This window comes from Paramisgurnus dabryanus, chromosome 15 (genome assembly GCF_030506205.2).
Source record: "Paramisgurnus dabryanus chromosome 15, PD_genome_1.1, whole genome shotgun sequence".
In the NCBI taxonomy this organism is placed as follows: Eukaryota; Metazoa; Chordata; class Actinopteri; order Cypriniformes; family Cobitidae; genus Paramisgurnus; species Paramisgurnus dabryanus.
The window spans coordinates 14,632,603-14,653,181 of record NC_133351.1 but is presented as its reverse complement, the minus strand read 5'-3'; the positions used below and the strand labels follow the sequence as shown (position 1 = coordinate 14,653,181).

The 20,579-nt window shown below is 38.1% G+C and overlaps 1 protein-coding gene across 2 annotated transcripts in view; it reads right to left on the bottom strand.

The window, feature by feature from the left end:
* fgf14 (fibroblast growth factor 14) overlaps positions 1-20,579 on the bottom strand; it is a 171,390-nt gene that overhangs the window by 62,291 nt on the left and 88,520 nt on the right. The window contains exon 1 of one of the 2 annotated variants that reach the window (XM_065251780.2): positions 1,297-2,589. The exons of the other annotated variant lie outside the window; for it this stretch is intronic. Coding sequence (XP_065107852.1) covers positions 1,297-1,489 — 193 coding nt within the window. The 5' untranslated portion in view covers positions 1,490-2,589. Of the gene's footprint in view, positions 1-1,296; positions 2,590-20,579 lie in introns of those variants that run through there. 2 annotated transcript variants of the gene reach the window in all.

Genomic DNA, 20,579 nt, shown 5'->3' with positions numbered 1-20,579 from the left:
GACTTATAAGCCTTGTAGGAACCTGTTCCTTAACACTACAGTAGGAGCGTAAGAGGAGGCCATGATCTGTTCGCCATCTGTAATAAGATGGCCGTTTGGCCGTCACAGGTGCACGTTAGCAGAGACATTGCAAAGCTAATTCATCACTCTCAGTTTCTCCCGGCAACAGCTACATCTTTTACTCACTACTTATTTGTGCACGATTCTCCTCTGGACATCTACAGTATGACAGGTACAATGATATACAGCATGCCAAATTGTCACCTCTATTATAGTTTAATCAGTCTGCTGCTATTGTATTGAGTAAACTGGCAGTCTATGTTTTGTTGTTTTAATTACCATTTTTAATATTTTTAGTAATGCCTATTTACAGGCCAACAATGCAAAACAAAACCTTACAAACACACACACACACAATCTCATTTTTGTGGTAATGTGTATCTAACAGACTTTTAATTGTATTTATTTTTATTATAAATTGGCATTCTGCTCAGAAAAAAACTATAGTTTGTTTTTACCATTCCCTTTAGCTTCAAAAATGAAAAAAACATCGTCAAAATAACTAAAAATTGTCTTTATTCCTGACAGGCCGACAGTAAGTGCTTTTATCTTAATCTTAAATAAAATGAATGCAGTGTCAGGTTAGCTGTTGTTGAATGATGCTTTCTGATCGTGTGATAGCATTTTTAGCAACAAGTTGGACACCTGCTGCTTTACTTGCATTCATGGAATGTGCCAATAATTTAACCTCAACCCCTCCCAAGGGTATAGCAAAGACAGAGAAAGAGTGAGAGAGAGAGTTTGCACAAAAAATTTAAGCACACTCCATAGATAAGTGCCATAATCATTTCTAGCTCTAAATAATGTGGCATATGTTGGTTCACAAATGAAAGACAACGTGCCTCGAATTACAATATATATTTATGACGTACATAAGTTGAGTACATCTTAATACTGACTTAACCACTTATATCATAAATTGTGACAGGTTTGCTGACTGAGGGAAGAATTCATGTGAACACTGCCAGTGAAACTGAATGTCAAAGAAATATTAAGACACTACACAAGTCTACCCAGATCATATAAGCTATTCTTGTCAAGCCAAATCCTCATCATAACAAACAGAAGCTAAATCCGGTCCTTGGTTAGTCAAGACTATGCACAAAATAGGAATGTATATGAATGTGGAATTGAAATGTGGGCGTATCTGTTGTCTGAAGGCAATTAAACACCGCATGCACCTGCATAGATTGCTTATCTGCACAATTATTGTTTGGTTTATGAAACTTCCCACACCTTGTCGTCGTAGTCTGCGTTTCCTGAGGCCGAAGATTCGCACTTTGGAGAAGATGTCGACCAGATTCCCGTTGCAGAGCCCTTTATTTTTATTGGGGCTTTTCCTCCTCCTGTTGGTGGATGGTCGGTCTATATGCTGCTCCCGTGCCTGTCTCTTCTGCCGGATCAAACCGCTGGCAATCGCGGCTGCCATGTCTCAAAAACAGGGCTGTTGAACTCCTTACACACAAAGCACAGACAACAACAACAAACCGCCCGATCTGTCTCAGTTATTGTCCCATTTTTGCGACTGTTTGTTTGCTCCTGCCCTTTGATAGAAACGGATGATGATCAAAGATATCCACACATGACGAACGGGAATATACGACGCCGAATTAGCATAATGAATACAAAGGTGAAGTATTACTTAACTGTTCGTCCTTCGCATGTTCTCCAGTGTTTAAAAAAAAACAATTGCACAAAAGTCACACGGTTTACAGGTTACTTTTCAATCCTGACAATGATTTTCATCAGAAGTTGCCCTGTTCTTCCAAATATATAATATGCAGATCTATTCAGCTGTTTATCCACGCTCGACAGTACCTCTTATCGTCACTCTCCTTGTTTTCAACCCGGTAGGATGAAATTCAGCACCCTGGACAGCCACGTCCACTCCCGGAGTCTGAACAAACAGCGTTTCTCGTTTCTGAGCTGTCACGCGGAGAAACGCGACCACCTTCTTCTCCCAGGTGGAGCCCTGCGACTACACATATTCATATGTCTCACATATTCACCAAGTTCAGCAAAAATCCACGTTTGCTTCGCCAAAATGTTCAGTCATCTTCAGAATAGTCCACGCGACTGATAACAACGTCGAGACGGCGATGAGTTGAGGTAAGTTTGAATGTCTTTTTGATGATATTCAGGTACTTCTTAAGGGGTCTTCTCAGACGATCGCTCTCCATTCAGCCATTTCAGGTCAGATGGTTTTTCAATAATGATATGCGTTTTATCTTTCTGTAAAGTCGCGTGTCTTCTGAGAGAGAAATGCAACGCTGACCGGCTCCGGTGAGAATGACGTATACGCGGTGTGACAGGAACGAACAAACAAATAAACTCGAATAAAAAGTCGTTTTCGCCCGAAGCGGGACCATAAAGATGTGCAGCAAATAGCCAAATGAGCCAGTGAAGAAAAAGAGAGAAACGTTTTCAAAAAATGATCCTCCAGCTCGAGCTCATTTAGCGTCTTCAGCCTTTTGGAGCGAGTGAGGCGCACGCGCTTCCCGCTTCAGCCTCATACTGTATCAACGGCATCAACAAGTCTTAACGACCACGCGCTTCCCGCCTCAGCCTCATAGATAGATCATCAACAAGTCTTAACGGCAAACTCATCCTTTGACATCGTTACATAGACGAGAAACGCACCTTTCGTATTTTTATCTTAGCCGATGTCCGTGTATAGCTTAACTTCTCTGTGAGTCCACTAATAACTAATTCACTAATAACTAATACCATTTAAATGAACATATTTTAAGCTGTGTAACATCAAACATTGCTCTTGTGAAATTGCTTAATGCTTTCAAAAGCTGGTGCTTTATGTGCAGTGATATGTTGTCATCATATGTATAGATTAATCCTGCTGTTCTATCATGAAAAAATGCATTTATATTTTTTTCACGTGACATAAATGTGGCCATCATGAAGTACAATTGTATACATAAATAATTATCCAAAAGCCAGATAAATGAAATGGTCGCATGTAAATTCAGCCCAAGGACCCCACCCACACTCCCCACGTGCGCACCAGAACCTCCATCACATGTATGAGGTCCTCATGAGACAAACGCACCTGTTTGACTTCAGACAAAATCACCTATAATGTATGTTCATATTGTATGGAAGAGTTGATGTGTTTTTGCTACAGGTCCACACTTATCTGTTGTCTGTTTCTTTAATCATATGGTAATGAGTGTTGCGATAAGGGCTGGGGTGCCAATTTAATATCATGCCCCAATAACACGGAGTATTTTCTCATTTAGATTAATATCACCAGAGAAACACAATCACAGACGAGGAATAAAAAATATAAACTCAAGAGGGCCATCTGCTGTTTGTGACTGCAATGAAATATTCAGTCTTTCATCCCTGCTGGATTTTCAACCCCTTCCTCTCGAACAAAATGATACCATAGCTGTGGCATGCTATTTGCAGACCTGACACTGCTTGAGCAAAGTATGGAGAAAATACAAGAATAGGCTATATGAAATATGCTATTAGATCTAATATTGTTAACACTATTAATACATGCTTGTTTTACAAAAACAAACAATGCAAATGTACAAAAATGAAATGGTTAAAGGCATATAGAGAAATCATATATAGACAGGGAAGATTGCTTAAATACTGCAAGCTTAAACTAACTGCATTGCTACCGGTGACAGTCACTGCAGTTTGCACAGCTGCCAGCAGCGGACACTGTCAGCTTAACTATGACTGCATACAATAGCACACACAAATCATAAAGTAATGCCTTATGACAGTAATGAAAATGTCTGAAAACATTACATCTGTTCCAGTTAACAGGCTTTCAGTAATTTATAGACATTCAAATGTGAGTATTTTTGAAAGACTATGTATAAAAACTCTGTAATGCATACATGACAAAAGACAGACCAGGAAACAAGCATTTAAATAAAAAAAAATCTTGGACACAAAAGACAAACAAGTCAAAAAAGACAACTGCACTGTCACAAATGTGAGAGTGTGCACGTACCTACATGCTTTTTCCTTCTAAATGTGTGAGACTCCATAGCAAACCCATTGCACATTCAACAGAGGAAACAACAGCACATTTCCCTGTCTGTCTGTCAATGATGGTCCCATTTATAGGGTCTATACTCACAGGTAACATTGTTAGTAAGATCTGACTGACTGCTCCATATAATTGTTGTTCAGCTGTTTGACACGATACCCTATTGGGCTTCAAATGGAAATGCTTTAGTAAGAATCATCGACTCATTGTGAACTTTTAACAATGGTAAGCTAAAGTTAAATATATTTAACAATCACAAGTTTAAAGTTAAAGCCACTATATGAACAGCATGGCTCAAAGATTATAATATGTGTAACACATGTTTAATTCAGAAGTACTTTCACATAAAATTAATTACCAGAAACATAAATGAGAGTCAACTCCAACCCCCCATGCTGTCCTCCACATGTGGCCAGTTGCTTTATGGACTAGTCTTAGACTAGCCTTACAAGTTAATCTTTTTTTATTTTTTAAACTAATTGCTAGTTGGTAAAACACGTTCTTAAGACACAATCCACTGATGCTTATGCAATGGCTCCTGGTTTTTATTAAAGGGACACTACACTTTTTTTGAAAACATGCTCATTTTCCAGCTCTGCTAGAATGAAACATTTGATTTTTACTATTTTGGAATCCATTCAGCTGATCTCAAGGTCTGGTCGTACCACTTTTAGCTTGTCCTGGTCCTTGATTATTACGCCAGAATGAGCGTCAAATACATAATACAGCAGACAAGAGACAGAGGTGCCAGAAAATAAAAACTACTATATAAATCCACCATAACTGAAGAAATTAGCACAACATGTTACTTCAAGATTTGTAACAGAAAACACACCAAATAAACAAGCCACCTGGTACAGTAGTCTGTATCTCTATTGAAGCCTTCAGGACTGAAAGGCTTTATTAGCTGCTGTGATGACAGCAGTTATAAATTTGAGTCAACGTCATATTCTGAGATGGGATGGTGAAAAAAACAAGAGACTTAGCACTTTTTGTCCAAATCAAATTGTTTCACACTGTTGGGGTGGGAGACAGAGCTTAATTTAATTGAGATAGTAATGATTTTTGGTTAGTGTTGTCAACTGGGTATAATCGGCTTTCGGAAATGTCACCAGTCCATTGTGGGATGTTGAAGACACAGAAGGCTCTTCAAAGGAAGTGAATATGCTGGAGAATAGCTGCAGTGTTTTACAGTTCTCTTCATCTTTTCTAATGGCTTAAGCAGACAAGACAGAGGTAACACATCATGGGATTACAAGGAAATGAGACATTTGTGTTCTGCCAAAGTGAAAACGAAATTATTGAATAAGATGAGACTTAAATAGAAAAATCTTATGCTCATTTTAAATCTACAGACAGCTAGAAAGGATCTCATAAATTCATTTCATGCTCAAACATTAAGTGTTGGATATTGTGTAAATATGATAAAATTATGATGACCATTTGTTTTTAGTATAGTTTAAAAACCAAAAGGCAACATCTGCAGCACAATGTTATTCCATTATAGAACCATGGTACTATTTTAAGCCAATAATGCTTAAAACAAGCATGAATAAATAACAGTATTACTTAAAACGAGGGTCTGAACCATGTCAGGTTTTACAATGGTATACTATCACACTGCTCATACTATTCTTTTAGTATGCAGCATGTATGTACATTTTCTGTATACATAAAATATCCAAATGACTTAATTTGCCAAAATATGAGATTGCTGCATAATATACTGTATCCCACAATCCAATGTACTGAATTAAACCACCCACTTCCATATGACTTCCAAAACTGCAGAAATATCTAACAGGATTTTTTATCATCTTTTTCTTGACACAGTATTTGATTAGACTACTCAGACGTCGTGCATTTGTTATAAAAATGTTATCCTGTTCAAATGAAGCATTTTAAAAATGAACCAGAAAGCCTGAAGCTAAGTCTCTAAATCACGCTAAAAGCCGAAAGGAGACGAGAACTTGTGTTAAATCAAATTTTAGATTAATGAGACAAGAACAAGAGAATCCAGCAGATCAATTCAAGCCTGTTTGTGCTTAAGGGTTTTGCCATTTAGTCTGACATTTAAATATCAACAACAGATCTCATTAGGTGAGAATGGAAAATGTGTCCTAATAAAATATAATAAGTAAAGAAACTTCCTAGAAAACAATTATGCATTGCACACATTTTCTTTAGCTATTTTATCACAGGCTATAAACTCTGAATCATTAAAACTCAACAGAAATATTTCACTTATACAAGGGGCTGAATTCATTAAAATGCACTGTTTATTTATAGAGCAGACACAGGCTTATAGATAACCCTATTTCTTCCTTAATTAAATTAATAATGTTATTTTTTAAGAGATCTGAACAAACCCCAACACTAACTTTTAAATTTTAGTGTGTAACTCCCCACATCATTTATACAACCTAAATGGTACCTCAAATTGTGTGACTCGTTGCGGAAAGTTGTCCTATTAGTTTTCTAAGTAACTGGATTTGTAATAGGTGTGAAAACACAGGAGCATAAAAATGTCAAAGATACAATGAAGAAGGGGCCAAACTCATCTCTAGGGATTACTTGGAACACCTTAGCAACCACATTGACATGGCAATAGCTTATAACACCCTAGAGCTTTCTTGGGACAATGCAGAATCCTACTTATTTAATTATTGGCTGCAAGTCTGAGATCCAGTTTATGTGTGATCACCGTGAACGCTGCTCTACAAAGAATCATTGAAATCTTTAGATGTGAAAAGCACTATTGTGACAGCCATCTACAGTACACTTAAAAAATGGTGCTAAATACTACCAACGACTTAGCAGACCATTTTTAGCACTACAGAGCACCTATTTAGCACAATTGTAGAACCATAAGTGGTGCTAAAGCAGGGAAATAGCACCACTTATGGTTCAACATAGCACAATATGGTTTTATGTTAGTGCTAAAAATAGTTCCTCTATGATTATGTCCAGTGAATCACTTTTAGTGATATTTAGCACCCTTTTTTTCTGTATCTGTATACCCATTATTCGTTTAATCTTAAAATCTGTATTATTTTAAGCACTGAAAGGAGTAGTCAACCCATAAAATGGGGCCCCATTCACCAAAAATGTAAAAAAAAAAAACTTATATTACAGAGTGATAATAGGTTTTATACATTAAAAACCATTTATAAATACCATTTACTTGAATAATTTAATTTAAAAAAGTTATTTATTTAAAAAAAAAAATTGGCCACCATTGTATGTGAAGCTCTAATATGTGTGTGGAGCTGACGAAATAGGGCTCAGTGATGTATACCTCTTTAATTTTGTCTCAGCACTGACCCCTAAACAGTGATAGCAGGGTAAATAGCTCTTAATGACAAGGAAGAACACAACAGATCACACACCATTACTCCCGCCAGGGGGGTGGAAGATGCTGGGACGAGCCCCTAAAGGGAGAAAATAGTCCAATCTAAAAGATATTGTTAAAGAATTTAATATTCCTCTCACATCTCTGCTTCTCCTTTGATCCAGTTTTAAGTATTCAACATTTAAAACTGTCTCATCAGCAGAAGAGCAAAAAGATGCTCATCCGAGAAACCCTGGGCAGAGACTGTGAATTTAAATGAGCTGATTCTCTGCCTTGAAAGCCCTAAATTTTTCAGATCTGTGAGAGAGCTGAGGGAAGGACCGTGGTAAGTAATCTCCCTGCGGAAACCCAAGGGACCCCAAGCACACAAAATGGGCCAAAAAGCATATAGCCTTGAGTAAACCCTCTGAATAATTTTGTGCATGTCAGTTTGGTTTACATATAAGCACTACTTTAAAGGCATTCATGCGATCAAAAATGCGCTCATTTAATTTTTGCGTAATAAAGGTGCAATTGCCTTGTCCCTGTACACTGCATGCTGCTTGACTTCAGTGTTAGCTGACACCAATACTTTAATGTTGAATAATTTTTTCCATCATGCTCACTGATGCTATCTAAATGCTATCATCCCAATAGGAGCCCAAGGGTAAACTGTAGCCTACCTACACTCTGTAAAGTCATGTAAGCAGCTCAAACAACTTTCCAGAGAAAGTGAGAATACCATGATGGGGAACAAGCTGGCACACATGGAATCTGTCCTCTATTGTATTGTCCTCAGTTCATATGCTCCCACACAGCACATGCTGTGGCCCACTTTCCATGCTGGTCCCAACCAAATAGCATCAAACATGAACACACCCACCCAAAATCCTAACAAAGATGTGCTGAACACCCACACAAACCCCTACACACAATCACACACAGTGTCATCAGTAAACATGAGATAGACAGAACGCAACAGAATAAACATGTAAGCTGGGAGCAAAGAGATCAGCCACTGCAAATAACCGCTCTCCACAATTCATGACATAAGTGAGATTTCTAATAGGTACTTCCATTGAATGCTAATACCCAACAAGCCGCTTAAAGTCCATCCGTAATCTGTGCCAATCTAAACCTTTCTCTCTGGACTGCTTGTTTCAGCAGTTACATGCAAAATGTTGGGCAACTTAGAGCAGTGGATTTTTTTCACATGGGTTTGTAGAGTACATGATGGATGTTTTTTCTCTACACTGAAAAAAAATCCTTTTTGCCTATATTTAAGTTTAATCAACTTGAATTTACAATTCAGTTCAACTTTTTTGACTAAGGAGGAGTTACTATAAATAATAAAAAAAGTTGAATTAGCTTAAAGGTGTTATAGAATGTAAAACTGCATTTTCCTAGGCATAGATGAATAATAAGAGTTCTGTACATGGTAATGACATACTGTATTGTGAGCCTCAAACACTATTGTTTTCTCCTTCTTATGTAAACCTCGTGCATGCAGAGACCCCTCGAAAACAGGCCAATTTCAACATAACACTGACTGACATGACAGTCATAATGTATGCCCCAACATTAAGTTACACATTAAAACAATGTTGCTAAATACAAAGTTGTGACTGCTGAGTTAGCGCTTTATGCTAGTTAATGCTATATGTTAGCATTTAGGCTGAAATTCTACTATTGACATTACAGTTATGTTTTACAGGTCCATACTGGAAAAACTCAAACTTACCACTCAGATACGTCCATTTCCAATCTCTGAATAATTGTTTATTCATCAAAATCTGTATCTTCGTCTGATACAGGCTCAAACATAAGTTCTGATTGCACACACATGGAGCTACTGAAAGAAGCAGCTCTGAGAAATAGCAAATCAGAGCAGAGCTCAACAATATTATTTAAGACCCTTTCAAATGAGGTAATAATAGACCATTTTATTCTTGGGACAAAACCCTAGCGTTGTAAATAGACACACTTAAAAAAAATTGGCTGCCTTAAATTTTTTGTTGAATCAACTCAGATTTGCAAGTTATGTCAACTTTATTTACTATTATTTATCTTGACAAGAAATTAGTTGCTACAAATTATAAAATGAAGTTGACTTACTATATTTTATAATTTATAACAACTCATCTGTAGTTATAACAACTAATCTCTAGTCAAGATAAATAATAGTAAGTTGAATTTTTTATTTTTTTTTGCAGTGCACGTAAAACCGTCTCTGGATCATTTTCACACTTAATAAAGTCAGATACCTTCTATGTAGGTATCAGAAAATAATGTAACATATTTTATCAATGCATTCTTCGGCTACCTATAAATAAGGTAATTCAACTTTATTTATATAATTTATAGCAAATCCTTGCAAGTCAAGAAAAGACTCATAAATTCAAGTTCATTAAACTTTAAGGGCCCTATTTTAACGATCTGAAACGCAAGTGAGAAGTGCAAAGCGCAAGTGACTTTGTGGGCGGATCTTGGACGCTGTTGCTATCCGCAGGACGTTGCGCCGCATGCGCTACAATGATGTCAGGAGACGGGGGAATCCCAAGCTTGCCAGCATAAATCGGGCACGCCGTGTAACGGGAGGTGGATCTGCCTCTACACAGGACCTGACGCCAGCAGAGGACATCGCTGCATCCACCCTCACTGCTGAAATTACACAACTGGTGGCCAATACACAAAATGACAACATAAACATCAGTTGAGGGCTGCAACTCCACTTTTTAAATGACAATATCCTAGCCGGACCACTGTTGTGAGTGATATAAGTATTTGAAATGAAAATGATGTCCTCTCTTGTACATTTCCTATTCTTATAATTTTACTATGTGCTTTCAAATCTCTACTGTCATTACAACTCGTAAATCTGTTGTATCACGTCGCCGTGGGAGAAATATTAATAACCTCCGCACTCTCCCACCTTCCACTATTGCCTCACTCTCTCTTCCCATTGGCTTATGGAACTGCCAATCTGCTGTCAACAAAGCAGATTTCATTACTGCCATTGCCTCACATTCTGGCCTTTCTGTTTTAGCACTTACTGAGACATGGATTAAACCAGAGGACACGGCCACTCCGGCTGCCCTCTCCAACAACTACACTTTCTCACACAGTCCTCGCACAACAGGAAGGGGTGGAGGAACTGGTCTGCTCATCCCAAATGACTGGAAATTCCAACAGCAAACCCCCTCATGTGACAGCAACTCTTTCGAATCGCATATTGTTACTATCATCCACCCTACTAAAATGCATTTTTTAGTTATCTATCGCCCCCCAGGTCAACTTGGACACTTCTTGGAGGAGTTAGACGTACTTCTGTCTTCATTCCCTGAGGATGGTACTCCTTTAGTAGTACTTGGTGACTTCAATATCCACCTGGAGAAACCACAGGCAGCTGACTTCAACACCCTGACTGCGTCGTTTGACCTCAAGCGAGTCCCTACTTCACCAACACACAGGTCTGGTAATCTTTTAGATCTTATCTACACACGCTGTTGTTCCACCTACCACACCCAGGTCACCCCACTTCACACATCTGATCACTTCCTAATTACTCTCGACCTCGACCTGACTCCCCCTGTCGCTACATACGATCCCCCATTGGTCACGTTCAGGCGCAACCTGCGCACGCTCTCTCCCTCCCGCTTATCCTCTGCGATTGTTTCCACGCTGCCCGCTCCCAGCCAACTCTCTCTGTTAGATACTGACAATGCCACTGACACACTTTGTTCCACTCTTACATCCTGCTTAGACACATTATGCCCTCTGACATCTGGACCGGCCCGGGTCACACCTTCTGCTCCTTGGCTAACTGAGGTTCTCCGTGAGCATCGCTCCACACTCAGGGCTACAGAGAGGAAGTGGCGCAGATCGAATGATCCTTCTGATCTCTGCCTCTATCAGTCTCTTCTTGCCTCCTTCTCCAAGGATGTCTCCTCTGCAAAGACCCTATACTACCATTCAAAGATTAACAACTCACCTGACTCTCACACTCTCTTCAAGACCTTCTCTACCCTTCTTTGTCCCCCTGCCCCTCCACCTTCATCCGACCTAACGGCTGATGATTTTGCTTCCTTCTTTGTGAAGAAAACGAAAACTATTAGCAGTCAGTTCTCCGAGCCGCCGCTTCTTGCGCATTCTCAAATCCCTGAGACATGCTCCCTTCCCTCCTTCTCTCTCCTATCCGAAGCAGATGTTTCCAAGGTCTTGGCTTCTAATCATCCGACTACCTGCCCGCTAGATCCCATACCCACCCATCTCCTCCAGGCCATCTCTCCGTCTGTTATCCCTGCTCTCACTCACATTATCAATTCATCCCTTTCCACTGGCACCTTCCCTGTAGCATTTAAAGAGGCCCGGATAACCCCGTTGCTGAAGAAACCCACTCTCAATCCTGCTATGCTAGAGAACTACAGACCCGTTTCTCTTCTTCCCTTCATTTCCAAGACTCTTGAACGCATTGTGTTCAACCAGCTCTCTACTTTCTTCACACAAAATAACCTCCTGGATAGCAATCAGTCTGGATTCAAAAGTGGTCACTCCACTGAGACTGCGCTGCTATCAGTCATTGAGGCCCTAAGGCAGGCAAGGGCAGCCTCCAAATCATCTGTGCTGATCTTACTGGATCTATCTGCAGCTTTTGACACCGTCAATCACCGCATCCTCCTGTCGACTCTCATGTCTATGGGTGTCACTGACACAGCGCTTTTATGGTTCAAGTCGTACCTCTCAGATAGGTCATTTCGGGTATCCTGGAGAGGTGACGTCTCCAAACCCCAACGTCTAGATACCGGGGTCCCTCAAGGCTCTGTGCTTGGACCGCAGCTCTTTTCGATATACATGACATCCCTGGGCTCTGTCATTCGGAAACATGGCTTTTCCTACCACTGCTATGCAGACGACACTCAACTCCACTTGTCGTTCCACCCTGATGATCCTACGGTTTCTGCCCGCATCTCGGCATGCCTGAGGGACATCTCACTCTGGATGAAGGATCACCATCTCCAGCTTAACCTTGCGAAGACAGAACTGCTTGTCATATCATCCGAACCAAAGATTCAGCACAACTTTTCCATTCAGCTAGGTTCCTCGACCATCACGCCTTCCAAGACGGCCAAAAACCTGGGAGTGGTCATTGATGATCGGCTTAGCTTCACGGAGCATGTTGCCAGCACCGCTCGCTCTTGTAGATTCATCCTCTACAATATTAGGAAAATTAGACCTTTCCTAGATGAGCATGCTACGCAGGTCCTGGTCCAAGCTCTTGTCCTGTCCAGGCTGGACTACTGCAATGCGCTACTGGCGGGACTTCCAGCCTGCACGACCAAACCCTTACAGATGATTCAGAACGCAGCGGCAAGAGTGGTCTTCAATGAGCCAAAGAGGGCGCACGTCACTCCTCTCTTTGTCAAGTTACACTGGCTTCCTATAGCAGCCCGCATCAAATTTAAGGCTCTGCTCCTGGCCTTTAAAACCACCACTGGGTCAGCACCCCCTCACCTTCGTTTGCTTATAGAGCCTTATGTACCCTCTCGATCACTGCGCTCTGCCACCGAGCGACGACTTGTGGTACCATCTCAAAAAGGGAAGAAAACACTAACGCGTACCTTCTCAGGAACTGTCCCACAACTGTGGAATGATCTGCCGGTCGTGACACGATCAGCTGACACTGTAGCTGTCTTTAAGACTCGGCTAAAAACCCGTCTCTTCCACCATTACCTAACTTCCTAATTACAGATTTACTATCTTTATTTAGTTACCCTTCTCTTTATCTCTTTCTCTATCTACCTTCCTCTTTATCTAAAAAAAAAAAAAAAAAAAAAAACTACTAACATACCCTTGGCTATGTATATTGTGTTGGACTTGATGAGACTATTTCCAGTGCACTTATGTATTGCTGTCTTATGTTGCCATAATTGCTTCTATTGTTTACCTCACTTGTAAGTCGCTTTGGACAAAAGCGTCTGCTAAATGACTAAATGTAAATGTAAATGTAATGTCATATCAAGGCCATTTTATTACTAATTGATATAAATTTCTTACATACTGTTCCTTTAAGGTTTCTTATGAAAACATTGCAATTATTATTTACATAAAATAAACGTAATACAGCCACACAACAAACTTATGAAAATATTTTAATCGTTATTTGCATGAGAATTTTTTAACGCAGCCACACAAAATAAATAAAAACTATCACCACCATGCTCACCACAGTGATTTCCCTTATCTCATGTGTTAATATTTTTTATTGTAACAATTTATGATTTGCAAAAATACCTGTTGCATCTGTGTAGATTAGATAAGCAAAGTGTGTGCGCGTTGTGCACGCTATACATTATGGTCATAGCATAAATAGCATAATGAACAACGCGCAATGCACCACTGACTTTAGACATTTTTTGTCTGGTCAGTGGCGCAATTGTTTTTTGAAACTGTAAAATAGCATCAGGGATGGTTTGTACCGGAACACGCCTCCTTTTTTGCGCTGAACCGCCCAGGGAGCACAAGTTCATTCCCTAGTTTGCCGACGTGCGTCTGTGGAGGGAAAAACCCGCTGTGCGCCCGTGCAAAATACGAATGATACATTCGTCACTGACAAAGTCAATTGCGCTGGGTGCAAGATAGGGCCCTAAAAGTGCAACAAGGAATTTTTACAATGTAGAACTTTCAAAAACTAGTGCTGAAAATGTATTATATGTTTTACACATTGACAACTCTTTGCAATTGTCTATTAAAGGTTTATGAATCTTTCATGATAAATCAGACTTTAAACATTAAATAATCCTTCATCAATTTGTAAATTTGTCCCTAAGTCTTTGCAGATAAGCACAGAATTGATTCTGGAAACACAAGCACAAGAACTTATCAGAGCTGAAATCCTTAATACATCTTAATTCAGTCGCAGTGTAATTTTATAGCCAGGTCAAACTCATACAAAATTAGTGCAACCACAAATCAATAGGAGCTGAACCTTGGTTGCAGAATTAAATATCACTTCCTCTGAAATATGACCAGGAATGCAATACAGTGAGAAATCTTAGGCCAAGTCAACAGAAACCTAAAACAGGCTCTGAGTTTTCAATATTCTCTGCTGGAGTCAGACCAATATTAAAGAAATAGTAAGATTTCAAAATAACAAAAATATTCATAATTCCGAAGTTTGAATATGCTGAGATTTCAAAGCTATAATAATTGAAGATTTGGCTTCACAAAAACACTATAATATAATTGATGAAAAGACCAGTTCAGACCCATATTAAATCCAATCCTGTCAAAGCTGGTGGTGGACATGTATTAACAAACTTGGTGAAGGTGGTAGACCTTCTGATGGACAAGTTATTTAAAACTCTGACATGGTCACAGTACGGCCAAAAAAAAAGGAATTATAATATTTTCTGACACTTTAGCAAGCCAGGGTCACAGGTTATACCTTACATGGATCACAAACATACCCACAAACGCATGTTGCCCTTTGCTCCTTACAGTCTTATAATGTTTGTTACCCCGCTTATGTTTTCTACCGCCTTATCCGAGATTTTGATCATCTGGACCTGTACTGTAATAAGTAAAGAAGGTTCAGTTCATTTGTGTCCCTGCAGAAGTGCAGAAGAACCTTGAGTCCTATACGTTCTGCAGACCCTTAAAAAACTGCTGACCGGCTGCTAAAAGCCAAGGGAAGGTGAGCTGCAAAGAACATGGGACAAAGACCAGGCCTGGTCCCTGCTTATCAGCCAGAAAATGAGATTAGTTAAGCCTGAATTGCAGCAGACACAGAAGTGTGTAATACTATTAGTTATCCTCACACAGGTGTGAAGATAACCACTGCCTATCGGTCAACATTGCTCCAGATAGTATTTCAAGAAAATGTGGGTGACAACCCAGTCACACATTGCTCAACACACAATATATGTTTAGACAGTATGAGAATGACTACAAACACAGACCAGTCAATTATAAAAGCTCTAATATATAGTGCAGTAGTTACAGTAAACAAATTCTCAATTAAAAAGACCACACAGCATCCATACAATAGAAAAACAATAGATATGTCAAGCTGTTCATGGAAAATATTTATTAAAAAAATTAATAAATTAATTTGAAAATGGATTTAAAGATGAATAGGACATGTAAAATATCTTAAAAAGAGATGATTCTAAGATGAGTCATTTGTTTTGTCTTAAGATGCACACCTGCATTGTTTTTTGTAAGGTTTGTTTGTAAAAACTACATAAATGTCCTTATATAACTAAGGCCTAGGACTGGATTAATCTAAACCTTGTACGGAAAAAATGCCCCAATATCCAAGAAAATATCTAGCCTACTTCCTGTAGATATATAATTAAAGTTACTGCAATAACATTTGTTGGGAAAAAAAGATTTAAAATGTAAAGTTTAATGTATCAAGTAATGTTATATTTAGAAAAATGTTATAGATAGAAAGATGCAAATGATAAAGAGGTTTTATCTAAATTATTGTTGCTGTGATAAATGTTTGCTTTGTGCTATACTGTTAGAAAACCACAAGAGGGAGGTGAAGAGCACAGCAAAGACCAGCTCAGTGATAAAGTATCTGTAATATCATAGCCTTAAACTGCAAAACGTGCCTAAACAATTCTTCATTACAACAATTATCTGCCACAGTGTGACGAACAATACAGCTTTAGAGCTGAATACCATGAATACAACATGTAACAACAGTCACCATAACATATTAAATGTAATCTTTACACTTTGTAAACCATGTTTATAGTGAGGTTTTCCAAACCAGAGCAGTTTGACAACCTGTAAACAAATGTCATATTAGCAATTTTATAAAAAATAAATGTAGGCATTGTGCTAACACATGTTTCTAACACTGTGATATTTATATGAATATGAGCATAGTGTGTGTGGAAAATATAGAGGATGCTCAAATGCACAAAAAGGAACCTTTAAGCCCTTTATGTATATGCTTAAGACAACAAAGATGCCCTCAAGTGGCCAAATAGGGCCACTTCAGGCAGATACTGCAAACAGTTCACTGATTTCATTAGCAAAGAAAACACATGACCCATCTGTGAAAGACAGCAGTTTTAGATCCACAATCTAGGGCCACATGCTGCTCATAAACAAACATGAAGACAAGTCAGCTATCCACGCATGTCAAATTGCAACACACACTGGCACTTACATGATCACGAAACATCTGGTAGGGATCTGGATGACATGCTTATTGTGTACTGCTGCAGGCACCATTTCCAGAATTCAAAAGCATTAGATAACTGCACTGCATGCTCTGGATGATAAATTGATCTATTGTCTTTTCGTAACCCTGCTATGTCATAATCAGTAAGAATGTCTTTTGGTGTCATTAGGGGGTGCATTATGTCATTTCCAGATGTTACGTAATGCAAACCCTCTCTGTAGGTGCTCACAGCTCTGAACCTCACATCATGGATTACAGCCCAGGTTGAGACACAGGCCAATAGGAGTGTGTTGCTTGTGTATGATTTGTGTGTTTTAATATGATCACACACTGTTTGCAAAATCATGAAACGCTTTGACGTTGAGAAAGACAGCTTGCTTTCAGTCTCACATCACAAGGTGCGTATAAATAGAGATCAATTTATCAAGGGCAAAGTTTGCCCATCCAAGTAACCATTTACAGTATTAAACACATAAGGCATTGCATTTTTAATGCCGCACCACCAATCTCATACTGTAGCGAAATGGGTTCATAATTTTGGACTATACCTGTACCAAAAAAATTCTATATTCTCCAACCCACATCATTGGTCACTCTCATTGAAAACAACCCATATGAGCATTTATTAAATTAGCATCTCTATTAGCAGTGCAAATGTAAAGCATTGCGTTAACATTGCAAAGATCCTAGAGAAAATGCACACATACTCTCAGAAATAAAGATATAAAAGCTGTTGCTGGGGCAGTACCCTATAAAAAAGTACTTCTTTGTACCTTATGGATGCGTATTAGTACCTCAAATATAAATATTGGTACTTTAAAGATACATATTGATACATTAAAGCTGCCGTTTTTCGTGATCACATTTTTTTAACTTTAGTTGGTGTGTAAGGTTGCTGATAGAGCATAAATAATGCCTGCCAACTTATAAAGCTCAAATATATTTTCATACAAACTGTCTCACACACTTGAGTGTAGTCATGAAGGAAAATAACCTAAAACCAAAAAGCATGCAAAAATTAGCCTAAAATGGGTCTTTGGGAGAATTTTTCTCTGAAATGAACTGCCTGCTTCAGCGTGTGCTCTGCTGCACACTTCTCTGCTCTTATTAATAAGCAAACATACAGCTAATGATGACGCACTACAATCAATTAACACAAATCAGAGCCAAGACAAATGATTCTGCGATTTCATTACAAGCAGTGTCTAACTAATTGACTTTGCGAAAACTATTCTTAACAGACAACAGCACAGAAAATCGTAGTTGTTAGGGCTTTGCTGGATGGCTGCCGCATCAAAAAATCCATCTTTAAAGGCATAGTTCACCCCCCAAAAAATTCTGATGAACACAAAAGAATATATTTTGATAAATGATGGTAAGGACGCAGCTGGTTTTAGCCATTGACTTCTATAGTAGGAAAACAAATATTATGGAAGTATTGTAATAAATGATGAAGATATTTTGATAAATGATGGTAAGCACACAGCTGGTTTTAGACATTGACTTCCATAGTAGGAAAACAAATATTATGGAAGTATTGTGGTAAATGATGAAGAAGATATTTTGATAGATGATGGTAAGCATGCAGCTGGTTTTAGCCATTGACTTCCATAGTAGGAAAACAAATATTATGGAAGTATTGTAATAAATGATGAAGAAGATATTTTGATAGATGATGGTAAGCATGCAGCTGGTTTTAGCCATTGACTTCCATAGTAGGAAAACAAATATTATGGAAGTATTGTGGTAAATGATGAAGAAGATATTTTGATAGATGATGGTAAGCATGCAGCTGGTTTTAGCCATTGACTTCCATAGTAGGAAAACAAATATTATGGAAGTATTGTGGTAAATGATGAAGAAGATATTTTGATAGATGATGGTAAGCATGCAGCTGGTTTTAGCCATTGACTTCCATAGTAGGAAAACAAATATTATGGAAGTATTGTGGTAAATGATGAAGAAGATATTTTGATAGATGATGGTAAGCATGCAGCTGGTTTTAGCCATTGACTTCCATAGTAGGAAAAAAATATTACGGAAGTATTGTGATAAATGATGAAGATATTTTGATAAATGATGGTAAGCATGCAGCTGGTTTTAGCCATTGACTTCCATAGTAGGAAAACAAATATTATGGAAGTATTGTGGTAAATGATGAAGAAGATATTTTGATAGATGATGGTAAGCATGCAGCTGGTTTTAGCCATTGACTTCCATAGTAGGAAAACAAATATTATGGAAGTATTGTGATAAATGATGAAGAATATATTTTGATAAATGATGGTAAGGACGCAGCTGGTTTTAGCCATTGACTTCTATAGTAGGAAAACAAATATTATGGAAGTATTGTAATAAATGATGAAGATATTTTGATAAATGATGGTAAGCACACAGCTGGTTTTAGACATTGACTTCCATAGTAGGAAAACAAATATTATGGAAGTATTGTGGTAAATGATGAAGAAGATATTTTGATAGATGATGGTAAGCATGCAGCTGGTTTTAGCCATTGACTTCCATAGTAGGAAAACAAATATTATGGAAGTATTGTGGTAAATGATGAAGAAGATATTTTGATAGATGATGGTAAGCATGCAGCTGGTTTTAGCCATTGACTTCCATAGTAGGAAAACAAATATTATGGAAGTATTGTGGTAAATGATGAAGAAGATATTTTGATAGATGATGGTAAGCATGCAGCTGGTTTTAGCCATTGACTTCCATAGTAGGAAAACAAATATTATGGAAGTATTGTGGTAAATGATGAAGAAGATATTTTGATAGATGATGGTAAGCACGCAGCTGGTTTTAGCCATTGACTTCCATAGTAGGAAAAAAATATTACGGAAGTATTGTGATAAATGATGAAGATATTTTGATAAATGATGGTAAGCATGCAGCTGGTTTTAGCCATTGACTTCCATAGTAGGAAAACAAATATTATGGAAGTATTGTGGTAAATGATGAAGAAGATATTTTGATAGATGATGGTAAGCATGCAGCTGGTTTTAGCCATTGACTTCCATAGTAGGAAAACAAATATTATGGAAGTATTGTGGTAAATGATGAAGAAGATATTTTGATAGATGATGGTAAGCACGCAGCTGGTTTTAGCCATTGACTTCCATAGTAGGAAAACAAATATTATGGAAGTATTGTGATAAATGATGAAGAATATATTTTGATAAATGATGGTAAGCACGCAGCTGGTATTAGCCATTGGCTTCCATAGTAGGAAAACAAACATTATGGAAGTATTGTGATAAATGATGAAGATATTTTGATAAATGATGGTAAGGACAAAGCTGGTTTTAGCCATTGACTTCCATAGTAGGAAAACAAATATTATGGAAGTATTGTGATAAATGATGAAGAAGATATTTTGAGAAATGATGGTAAACACACAGCTGATTGTAACCATTGACTTCCATAGTAGGAAAACAAATATTATGGAAGTACTGTGATAAATGATGAAGAAGATATTTTGAGAAATGATGGTAAACACACAGCTGATTGTAACCATTGACTTCCATAGTAGGAAAACAAATATTATGGAAGTATTGTGATAAATGATGAAGATATTTTGATAAATGATGGTAAGCATGCAGCTGGTTTTAGCCATTGACTTCCATAGTAGGAAAACAAATATTACGGAAGTATTGTGATAAATGATGAAGATATTTTGATAAATGATGGTAAGGACAAAGCTGGTTTTAGCCATTGACTTCCATAGTAGGAAAACAAATATTATGGAAGTATTGTGATAAATGATGAAGAAGATATTTTGAGAAATGATGGTAAACACACAGCTGATTGTAACCATTGACTTCCATAGTAGGAAAACAAATATTATGGAAGTACTGTGATAAATGATGAAGAAGATATTTTGAGAAATGATGGTAAACACACAGCTGATTGTAACCATTGACTTCCATAGTAGGAAAACAAATATTATGGAA